Genomic DNA, 12,316 nt, shown 5'->3' on the forward strand with positions numbered 1-12,316 from the left:
AAATGAAATACCTCGGGGACAAAAAATCTTTTATCTCTCTCCCACAAAAAAGGCCAGGTGATAACTTCCTGAAGTTGTTTGAATTTCTGAGACTTATCCAACCATTTCACACTGCCCTCCAGGTCTCCTGGAATGAGAAAAACAAACAAACAAACACACACTGGGTTAGAAATGTCTGGTTATAACCAGGGAGTAATTAGACATATAAAATGAATACATTGGGAGTACCCTGATATGGATCATCAGTCACACTCATTGTGATAGCACACACTACCTGTGCCACACTCATCGTGATAGCGCATGCAACCTGTGTCACACTCACTGTGATGGCACACACTATCTGTGCCACACTCACTGTGATGGCACACACTATCTGTGCCACACTCATCGTGATGGCACACACTATCTGTGCCACACTCATTGTGATGGCACACACTATCTGTGCCACACTCATCGTGATGGCACACACTATCTGTGCCACACTCATTGTGATGGCACACACTATCTGTGCCACACTCATTGTGATGGCACACACTATCTGTACCACAATCATTGTGATACCACACACAACCTGTGCCACAATCATTGTGATAGCACACACAACCTGTACCACACTCACTGTGATAGCACACACAACCTGTACCACAATCATCGTGATAGCACACACTATCTGTGCCAGACTCACTGTGATAGCACACACTATCTGTACCACAATCATTGTGATAGCACACACAACCTGTGCCACAATCATCGTGATAGCACACACAACCTGTGCCACACTTATTGTGATAGCACACACTATCTGTGCCAGACTCACTGTGATAGCACACACTATCTGTGCCAGACTCACTGTGATAGCACACACTATCTGTGCCACACTCATTGTGATAGCACACAGTACCAGTGCCACACTCATCGTGATAGCGCATACACCCTGTGCCATACTCATTGTGATAGCACACACTACCTGTGCCACACTCATCGTGTTAGCGCGTACATCCTGTGTCACACTCATTATGATAGCATTATCTGTGCCACACTCATCGTGACAGCGCATGCAATCTGTGCCACACTCATTATGATAGCACACACTACCTGTGCCACACTCACTGTGATAGCACACATTATCTGTGCCACACTCACTGTGATAGCACACACTATCTGTGCCACACTCACTGTGATAGCACACACTATCTGTGCCACACACACAATGCTACATAAAAAACAATTTATCCCAATTATTGCTTTCTGCTGTTTATAGACAACCTGTGTCACACACTACAGGGAGTGCAGAATTATTAGGCAAATGAGTATTTTGACCACATCATCCTCTTTATGCATGTTGTCTTACTCCAAGCTGTATAGGCTCGAAAGCCTACTACCAATTAAGCATATTAGGTGATCTGCATCTCTGTAATGAGAAGGGGTGTGGTCTAATGACATCAACACCCTATATCAGGTGTGCATAATTATTAGGCAACTTCCTTTCCTTTGGCAAAATGGGTCAAAAGAAGGACTTGACAGGCTCAGAAAAGTCAAAAATAGTGAGATATCTTGCAGAGAGATGCAGCACTCTTAAAATTGCAAAGCTTCTGAAGCGTGATCATCGAACAATCAAGCGTTTCATTCAAAATAGTCAACAGGGTCGCAAGAAGCGTGTGGAGAAACCAAGGCGCAAAATAACTGCCCATGAACTGAGAAAAGTCAAGCGTGCAGCTGCAAGATGCCCCTTGCCACCAGTTTGGCCATATTTCAGAGCTGCAACATCACTGGAGTGCCCAAAAGCACAAGGTGTGCAATACTCAGAGACATGGCCAAGGTAAGAAAGGCTGAAAGACGACCACCACTGAACAAGACACACAAGCTGAAACGTCAAGACTGGGCCAAGAAATATCTCAAGACTGATTTTTCTAAGGTTTTATGGACTGATGAAATGAGAGGGAGTCTTGATGGGCCAGATGGATGGATTGGTAAAGGGCAGAGAGCTCCAGTCCGACTCAGACGCCAGCAAGGTGGAGGTGGAGTACTGGTTTGGGCTGGTATCATCAAAGATGAGCTTGTGGGGCCTTTTCGGGTTGAGGATGGAGTCAAGCTCAACTCCCAGTCCTACTGCCAGTTTCTGGAAGACACCTTCTTCAAGCAGTGGTACAGGAAGAAGTCTGCATCCTTCAAGAAAAACATGATTTTCATGCAGGACAATGCTCCATCACACGCGTCCAAGTACTCCACAGCGTGGCTGGCAAGAAAGGGTATAAAATAAGAAAATCTAATGACATGGCCTCCTTGTTCACCTGATCTGAACTCCATTGAGAACCTGTGGTCCATCATCAAATGTGAGATTTACAAGGAGGGAAAACAGTACACCTCTCTGAACAGTGTCTGGGAGGCTGTGGTTGCTGCTGCATGCAATGTTGATGGCGAACAGATCAAAACACTGACAGAATCCATGGATGGCAGGCTTTTGAGTGTCATTGCAAAGAAAGGTGGCTATATTGGTCACTGATTTGTTTTTGTTATGTTTTTGAATGTCAGAAATGTATATTTGTGAATGTTGAGATGTTATATTGGTTTCACTGGTAAAAATAAATAATTGAAATGGGTATATATTTGTTTTTTGTTAAGTTGCCTAATAATTATGCACAGTAATAGTCACCTGCACACACAGCTATCCCCCTAAAATAGCTATAACTAGAAACAAACTAAAAACTACTTCCAAAAATATTCAGCTTTGATATTAATGAGTTTTTTGGGTTCATTGAGAACATGGTTGTTGTTCAATAATAAAATTAATCCTCAAAAATACAACTTGCCTAATAATTCTGCACTCCCTGTATTGTCTGCGACATGCACACAGGACCTGTGGCATAGTCGCTGTTATTTGGTTATACACTCACAACCTGCCCCACTCTCATTAACACGCACGCACACACACACACACACACACACACACCACCATCACCCCCACCCCCACCCCCCCTTGTCACCGACACATATATAGTTGTAATCAAAATTATTCAACCCCCATTAAAAAAATGGCTTTCAGCTGTTTGCAGTGAAGTCAAACAGAAGCAATTGAAATAGCTCAACACGACAAATGCTTCACGTGGTTCCCCCAATTTAACTGAAAATGCAACCTGGTTTTCAATGGGGGGGGGGGGGGGGATTGAATAATTTTGTTTACAACTGTAGATGATATGTGACACTCATATACACATGCAATCTTAAAATTATCTGTGCATCGTGGAGAGTTTATTTAAAGCGGCAATGTCAATGTCTGGGGACTTTGCATAATTTAAAATGTTGAAAACTTTTATGTACATGTCCCAAATTCAAACTCCTCAGAAAACATGAAAATGTATTATTTTGAGACATTACTATATGTCATCTTTTTTTCTTACCCATAATGCTTTGGAGACTTTGAAAAATGAATGGTGAAGTTAAATGTTGAGTTTACCTGTCTACAAGTTTGCCACTGTGATACATGTTATTCCCAGTACAAATCCCATCTCACCGGCTGTTCTCCTATTCCGAGTACTGTGTTTTTTAGCATTTGTTATTTTTATGACTCATCGATCACCAAGTAGAAGAATTATGAGCAGACACGTTTGAGCAAACACAAGTGAATGGCAGGAACATGTTTGATAATAAATCGGGTGCACAGGTTCGTTACAATCAAACAAGGGTTTTGTTTAGAGTGCCACTCGTATAACAGTTTTATCCATGGAGACAGAGATTTTCATCAACAAACGATTAGCTCCAGTGATTTAAAGTCAGAAAGTCTGATTAAATGGTTGGCACATGATCTATTCAATGTAACAATATGTGAAATATGATTCATAAGAGCACTGGGCAACTGTAACGTAAATATCCAGTATTTACACATAGCACTAGTCTCCATCCTAATCCTACCCTTTGGTTTTGGGGTTTATTATGATGTCCCCAGATACCAAGATGGCAAGATTGTTTTACTATCCCATAATACAAGGTTCACCGTTACATATCCCTGATCCATGGTTAGAGTTTTTCTTAATAAGGTGTTAATAGTCATATATCAATGCTTAATGAAGGTGGCCCAGTCAGGAATACCTACATCGATACCCTGTGATTAGACTATGAATAGTTAAAGTGTGGTAGGATATTGTTTGGTCCCAGATCAGTTTATTTAGAGGAGGAATGTAGACCTAAACCCCAAGTGCTTGTCTCACTACAACCTTTCTGCCATCCATAACTTGCTAAAATATTTGGGAGGTAAACTCAAGTAACATCTGGGTATTGGTGTGGTTTGTCTCACCTGAGTCAAAACATTTCCAGGTTTAGTGATGTCACTTTAGTCAACAAACTAACTTATTGGCATTTCTGGACTGCTCCCTGTTAACATGGATTTGTCATAATGTTGATGTGGTCAATATAACGACATGAGTGCAGAGAGGCATGCAAGGCAGTATGTCTTAAACGGACACTATAGACACAAATAATTTAACTTAAAGGATCACTATAGGCACCCAGACCACTTCAGCTTAATGAAGTGGTCTAGGTGCCAGGTCCACCTCTCATTGACAGTCGCTAGAGGCGCTTCCACGCTTCTCACTGTGATTTTCACAGTGAAAAGGCGCCAGCGCCCATAGGAAAGCATTGAGAATGCTTTCCTATGAGAATGGCTGAATGCGCGTGCGGCTCTTGCCGCGCAGGCGCATTCAGCCGATGATGGCAGAAGAGGGAGGAGAGTCCCCAGCGCCGAGGGAGTCCGGCGCTGGAAAAAAGGTAAGGGATTAACCCCTTCCTCCCCCTTCAGCCCGGCGTGAGGGGGACTATAGTGCCAGGAAAATGAATATGTTTTCCTGGAACTATAGTGGTCCTTTAATGAAGCAGTTTTAATGAAGCAGTTTTACTGAAGTTTCCCTGCTCAATTCACTGCCATTTAGGAGTTAAATCAATTTGTTTCTGTTTATGCAGCTCTAGCCACACCTCCCATGGACTTTGACACAGCCTGCATGAAAACATTTATTTTCAATCAGATGTCACTTACTTAAAAAATAAAATAAAATGATATCCTGCTCTGTAAACTGAGCTTTAATCACATACAGGAGGCTCCTACAGGGTCTAGCAAGCTATTAAAAGAGCAGGAGATAGGAAATTGTAAAGGAAGTGTTAACATTAGATGGCTCTTTACAGGAAGTGTTTAGAAAGGCTGTGCAAGTCACAGGCAGGGAAGTGTAACCAAAGCTGCATAAACAAAGTGATTTAACTCCTAAATGGCAGAGGATTGAATAGTGAAACTGCAGGGACATGATATATACATTAAAACTGTTTCATGAAGCTAAAGTTGTTTTGGCGACTGTAATGTCCCTTTAACTGAAATTTAATTAGCAACTGAATGGATAGATACATTAGATTTTACATCTTTCTCAACATCTTACTACTTATTAAACCTTGTCTAATGATGGACTAGTGATTCACCATCATTTGCTATTATGAAACCATGAGTACAAATCTTCACTAATTCCTTCATCTTCTATTAGAATTATTCATATATTCAATGATCACTTCTCTGACAGCGCTTTATCTACACGGGATGTAATAAATAGAATATGCTGAGCATGGATGACACACCTACCTCTCATAACTCATCTTGCTGGAATGGAGTTGTTGAGAACACATGTGATTGTTGTTGTACAGGACAGTACTAGCTTAACCCCTTGAGTAGAGACAACTAGCAGTGTGCATCTGTAGACAACTGACTCACGAATAGAGAAGTCGGCAAACCAGACAATGGAATGCACAGAAGACACAAGTTCATCATTTGTTCCTGTCTCCCAAACCTCATGTTGTAATTGTGAAGAACATGGACACATGGGTTCTTGGGGATAGTTAGAAAGTGTTCCTTAGTGGTTAGTTAACAAATGCTATTATAAAATTGTATTGTAAAATATAAATTATAACACTATTTAATGATAAGAGCTATCCAATGTCCTTAGATACTTACACTGAACAAAATTATAAACACAACACTTTTGTTTTTGCCCCCATTTTTCATGAGCTGAACTCAAAGATCTAAGACTTTTTCAATGTACACGAAAGGCCTATTTCTCTCAAATATTGTTCACAAATCTGTCTAAATCTGTGTTAGTGAGCACTTCTCCTTTGTTGAGATAATCCATCAACCTCACAGGTGTGGCATATCAAGATGCTGATTAGACAGCATGATTACATTGCATGGTTAATCCAGCCTCTAGTGGCTGTCTCCCTGACAGCCACTAGAGACCGCTTCCGCAATTCTCAGTGAGTAAATTGCACTGAAATGACGATGGACGTCCTCACGGAGTCCAGCGTCAAATACGTTTATTGAATAAGCTTTCCTAGGGGCAGGTTTGAATGCGCATTCGGCTCCACTCGGGAGCTGACGTCAGCAGGGGGAGGAGAGGTCACCAGCGCCGAGGGAGCCCGGTGCTGGGTTAAGGTAAGTGGCTGAAGGGGTTTTAACCCCTTCAGCACAGTGGGAGGGGGGCCCCGAGGGGGGGGGGGGGCTATTAACCCTATAGTGCCAGGAAAATGGGTTTGTTTTCCTGGCACTATAGGATCCCTTTAACACAATAGTTAAAGGGACACTATAGTCACCTAGACCACTTCAGCTCAATGAAGTGGTCTGGGTGCCAGGTCCCTCAGGTTTTAACCCTTCAGATGCAAACATAGCAGTTTCAGAGAAACTGTTATGTTTACATTCCAGGGTTAAGACAGCTTCTAGTGGCTGTCTTCCGGACAGCCACTAGAGGCGCATCTGCGATGCTGGAGGCATATTATGCCTCCATCACGCAGAGCGTCCATAGGAAAGCATTGAGAAATGCTTTCCTATGGACACTTTGAATGCATGCGCGGCAGTGCGCATTCGGCTCCGCTGACGTTAGACGTGGGAGCTGACGTCGGCGGGGGAGGAGAGGTCACCAGCGCCGAGGGAGCCCGGCACTGGATTAAGGTAAGTGGCTGAAGGGGTTTTAACCCCTTCAGCACCACGGGAGGGGGACCCTGAGGGTGGGGGCACCCTCAGGGCACTAAAGTGTCAGGAAAACCGCTATGTTTTCCTGACATTATAGTGATCCTTTAATTGTTCTTTTATTTTATGATATATCATTTATTAAGCATATTATGTATCTTATATTAGACTAATGTTTATTCTGTCAGGAAAACAAACTTGTTATTCAATGCTTTCCTATGGAGATTCTGGTGACGCTGGAAGTCCTCATGCATAGCTTTGCTTATCCACCCGGAAGTCCCTCTAGTGGCTGTATGGTAGACAGCCACGAGAGGAGGAATTAACCCTAGCAGGTCATTAGTTCAATTTATAAAAGCTGCAATAATTACATGCTCAGGTTTAAGGGTGATGGGAGTTTGCACCCAGACCACTTCAATGAGCTGAAGTTGTCTGGGTGCCTACAGTGTCCCTTTAAAAAAAGACTTTTATTTTATTTTATTTTTTTAAATGGCTATTGTATCTGGTAACAGTTTTTTTTTTTAAATCTTCCATTTTCTATGAGCCATGACAAGGAGTGGCTTCTGGAAAAATGCACCCTTTCTTAGTGGTCTCATCCCAATGTGAGCCAATCTCTGCAGGATCCTGTGGTCTCGCACCTGTTTTGCACTCTTATGGATATTCAAGATTACAAATGGGGCAGAACAGATGGGATGTGAGATGAGAGAAGGACAGTGATGGTGCCTTTACAAAGAAACTTGAAAGAAACAGATCCACATCCCAGCTTTACTTACGTAGGGAGTTTTCCACTCTTTCCTTCATGGAATAGATGGAGAGTTTTTCATTTGGATCAGTGCTTCTCTTCCATATGTTCTTCAGGATTAATGGGTACCGTGTCAGTCGGTGTAATGGAGCCACCAGCAAGTCAGAGAGGTGTAGCCTTTTGCAATGTTCCTGCTGTTCACACCACTACTAAAGACAATTACAATTACAGTCAGACCAGATGTAAGTTACCGTACAAATATCGGGGAGATGTCTTTAGATTTATCAGCAAGACGAAGTGATAGTAGACACAATCCATGGCATTTTGAAAAGAAATACTCCTTACTATCATTATATCTTACACTCCCTTAAGCCCCGAAAACCAAATATCACGTCTCCTCAGTCACCCCCTAATATTAAGCTGCTAAAGTTTAACCTACTGCATGCGTTGCTTTACTGTACTCTGTATTTGTAGCAGGGGTACAGCACTGTCAATATAAACTGTCTTATAATGATGCCATGATTTTTTTTTTCATGCACAAATTACAGTGCGCCTAAAATGAGCTTTTAGTGTGGACACTTAGAGTCAACATTTTTAAAGTGAATAGCTTGTTATCAATGGCAATAAAAGGCCTTTACCTGCATTGTGCCAGGCTACCTTGGAGACAGAATCACGCTATGATCTCTTCTAGCCACTTAGAACCAAACTGCTTTTACACCAACGTCTAACTCAGGATTGCTACATACAAAGCAGCCTTTGTTTGCTTGTAACAGTGCCCGAACTGGATAGCATATCATAGTTACTATCTGTATTATCATTATTAAACATCTTACTTTTTAAAGGCAATCGATTGCCTGTGTTTCTATACTGCTGTTCTTCTTATGTATACAGTCATCATATTTTCGAGTGATATTCAAAGATAAATAATTTGAATTTAGCCGAACTTAAAGTATATTCATTAATACTCCAGGCAGCTACATGGGCTTAAATGTTACTCGCCATTGCAAGCCTCAAGGGCCGATAACACTCACCAGGGGTGAATTTATACTAGCAAGAGATGAATTTCCATTTGCCAATAACTAGTGGGGAGGGGAAGTATTATTATTTTTACTATCCGTTATTTTAGCATTTATATAATGCCAACACATTCTGCAGCACAATACAATTATATAAAATGATAAAATAATATTTACATACAAAGTAATATTAACAACGAAGAGAGCCATGCTTAAACGAGCAGACAATCTGTATATTTTGTGCACAGTCAGGATGAAAAACTTAGCATTTTTATTTTTTTTCATGTGTTTATACCACTTATACTTAAAAACAACCCCCACCTTTGTTCATTAAACTCAGTAAACCTTAAAATTAGCAGTGAACTCCTATTTAGAAATGTTTGCTTATAAATAGCAAGACATAATGGATTATCAGACAAAACAAACAAAAGGTTGATCATCGTTGGTTCTTGAAGGAGAGCTCAGCTCTAGAATCATCCAACATCCCAGAATAATCTAAAGATGTGTAACGTGGAGATAGCTTCCCCCATCACGGCTAATCTCCCCCTCAGACACCATCCTACATCCTCGCCTCTCTTGCAGATTGCTCTGTTTATGCACAATTTAGACAGTTTCATGTTGTTTACTTTTAACAGATTGGCTAGTTTTACTATAACCATTTCCCTAATAACCCATCCCCCACCGTTGCCTCATTTTCCTTTATAGAACAGGTTTTACCATCTATTTTTGATTATTTTCCACCTAAAGATCATTGCACCAGCAGATGTCAATCAATATCAGTTATGTTTACCGTAATCTGCCCAAGCTGTGTCTGGCAGCTATTAACCACTGTTCTTTATAATATGTCCACATGACATGTGAGCCGTGTAAGCCTCCACTTGTGTTTTGCACCGTCTATAACTGAGGAGTAGACGTTAGACTATAAACTGCTCACAGGTACAATCCTCCCTTCCTCACTATCCCGTTGTGAAGTATACCACAATATGTTGTCACCTAATTGTAATTTTATAATAATAATAAAAACGGTACATTACTTTTTGATATGCTGAAAAATCATCTCTTTGCTTAATGTTCTCCAGGTAAACGACAGCAGATGTGTAATTGAGACAATATATCTGGTGGGTAAGGCAAAGGCTTTCTTTGAAATACTGTTGGAAGAAAAACAGAATTGGTAGAATAAATTGAGAACTTTATACACTGGACATTAAAACGAGAGAAGCTGAGACTATCGAGAATCCCACCCCAATATCTGTACAAATAATTGATGAAGTCACCAAGAATGTGATACTTGGTGTGTGAAATACTTCTCTCACAATTTGCAACACCAGCTAAGCGTATTATGTGATTTGGGCTCTCTGGAGGAAATACTTGAGATCTCATTGCACCTGTACTGACTCGTGAAGGCTAAGATATAGGGGCTTTGTTAAACTTACACCTTAACCAAAACCGTTTATTTTATCTATCTAATATTTCACTACCAATGTGACATTTGTTTTTTGCAATTCTACTTGTCACAAATAGAATTTCTTAAAGTTGCTAATTACAATTTTTAGAAGAAATTAGAGACCCCTAACCACTATACATTTGTCACGGAAACAAAAAAAATTATATGTTTCAGTTATTTAATTGTTACAAATAATGACAGATGCATGGATCTAAAGCTACTTAAATCACAATTTAATAGGACAGTGGGTTGTATCACTTTATTTGTATTTTGTGTAACTATAAATTAATATGTTCTATGTAATGGCTAGAACTTACCTTGCTTAGTAATTCTGCTAGGGGCAAACAGACTGTATTTGTAGCTCCTAATTCTCGGTTCTCAATATTCCGGAGCAAGCAAGTGGCAAAGTTTAGGCTTTCCTGGTTCAAAGAAGAGCATATTTGCAACTTAAATTACTTGCATTTTAGGCCAACAACCAGTACACAACAGATTGTATGCAATGTTTTTGCTTACAACATCAAATACATTTAAAGGGGAAATGTAACTTCCTAAAGGAACACTAAAGGCACCCAGACCACTTCAGCTCATCGAAGTGGTCTGGGTGCACCGTCCCAGCACCCTTAACCATGAGCAGGTAATTATCGCAGTTTTTGATAAACTGCAATAATTATTTTTATGGGTTAAAGGACCACTATGGTGCCAGGAAAACAAACTTGTTTTCCTGGCACTATAGGGTCTTTAGGTCCCCCTCAGCCTCATGGCCCTCCTCCCGCCAGGCTGAAGGGGTTAAACACTTACCTTTCTCCAGCACAGGCTCCCTCGGCGCTGGGGAACTCTCCTCCCTTTTCCAACGTCAGCGCTGAATGCGCATGCGCAGCAAGAGCCACGCACGCATTCAATCAGTCCATAGGAAAGCATTTCTCAAAGCTTTCCTATGGACGTCAGCGTCTTCTCACTGTGATTTTCACAGTGAGAAGCGCGGAAGCGCCTCTAGCGGCTGTCAATGAGACAGCCACTAGAGGCTGGATTAACCCTAATGTAAACATAGCAGTTTCTTTGAAACTGCTATGTTTACAGCAGAAAGGGTTAACACTAGATGGACCTGGCACCCAGACCACTTCAATGAGCTGTAGTGGTCTGGGTGCCTATCGTGGTCCTTTAACTCCACGTCTAGTGGCTGTCTATCAGACAGCCACTAGAAGGACTTCCGGATCGTTAGGTGAGGGCATCCAGCATCACCTGAATCCCCATAGGAAAGCATTGAATAATGCTTTCCTATGGGGAAAACCTAATGCGAGAGCAGCCATTGCTGTGCATGCGCATTAGGTCACCCCGCCAGCTGCGTCAGCAAGGGAGGAAAGGAGGCGGACCTGAGCTAAGGTAAGGGATAGAAGGGGTTTTTAACCCCTTCTGCACCACGGGGGAGAGGGAGGTGGCTTGACAGAGGGAGAAGCTATAGTGCCAGGAAAACGAGTTTTTAATATTACATAACTTATTCCCTATATTCAAATAATAGATAAATGTAGATATTCACATCTCTGTTTCCCGCATCTTAGCTTTCTGTTAGTTACTGGTATAATTATGTCATTTAATCTGGCAACCAGCAATTAGGAAGTACAGAGTGAAAATAATACATTAAACTATGGTGGTTATGTAAATTCAAATTGTTGCATTTGCTTTCCCATTTGCGCCAGATTTGTGATTTTCTTCCTATGTATAAAACAGTTAGTCTGCTTTACATTGCTCATTAACATTGGTATGAAAAGGGAAGATAAAGTGATGGAAGAGGTACAGGAAATAATATTTTTTCACAACTAAGTGAATAAATAGGTGTAAATGGGAACATAAAATGCAATGTATGCCTGGGCTGTGCCTGAACTGAATTGTGATGTGAAATTTAAAGGAATTTAAAGGAAAACAAAGTACAAAGTACATAACTGTCTCTTTTAAGGGACAGGATAATCACTCTTTGCTAGGTCACGTTAGTTTGCTTACCATGTCCATTTAATTAGTATAATTAGTTAAAAAGGTGAAATTTAAAGGACAACTGTCATCACAATTTCACTTCTCGTGCTTTAAAAGTTTATTACATTTAACTAAACTTCATGATATTTTTTGAAATTATGGTA

The 12,316-nt window shown here is 40.9% G+C and overlaps 1 protein-coding gene across 2 annotated transcripts in view; it reads right to left on the reverse strand.

Moving 5' to 3' along the window:
- Window positions 1-12,316, reverse strand: part of PLEKHG7 (pleckstrin homology and RhoGEF domain containing G7) — a 51,611-nt gene that overhangs the window by 7,480 nt on the left and 31,815 nt on the right. For both annotated transcript variants that reach the window (XM_063445157.1, XM_063445156.1), the window contains exons 9-12: window positions 10,505-10,606; window positions 9,778-9,891; window positions 7,759-7,933; window positions 12-127 (exon numbers count right to left, since the gene is read on the reverse strand). In XM_063445157.1, the coding sequence (XP_063301227.1) occupies window positions 12-127; window positions 7,759-7,933; window positions 9,778-9,891; window positions 10,505-10,606 (507 nt within the window). The remainder of the gene's footprint in view (window positions 1-11; window positions 128-7,758; window positions 7,934-9,777; window positions 9,892-10,504; window positions 10,607-12,316) is intronic.

The sequence above is a fragment of the Pelobates fuscus genome, chromosome 3 (genome assembly GCF_036172605.1).
Source record: "Pelobates fuscus isolate aPelFus1 chromosome 3, aPelFus1.pri, whole genome shotgun sequence".
Lineage (NCBI taxonomy): Eukaryota > Metazoa > Chordata > Amphibia > Anura > Pelobatidae > Pelobates > Pelobates fuscus.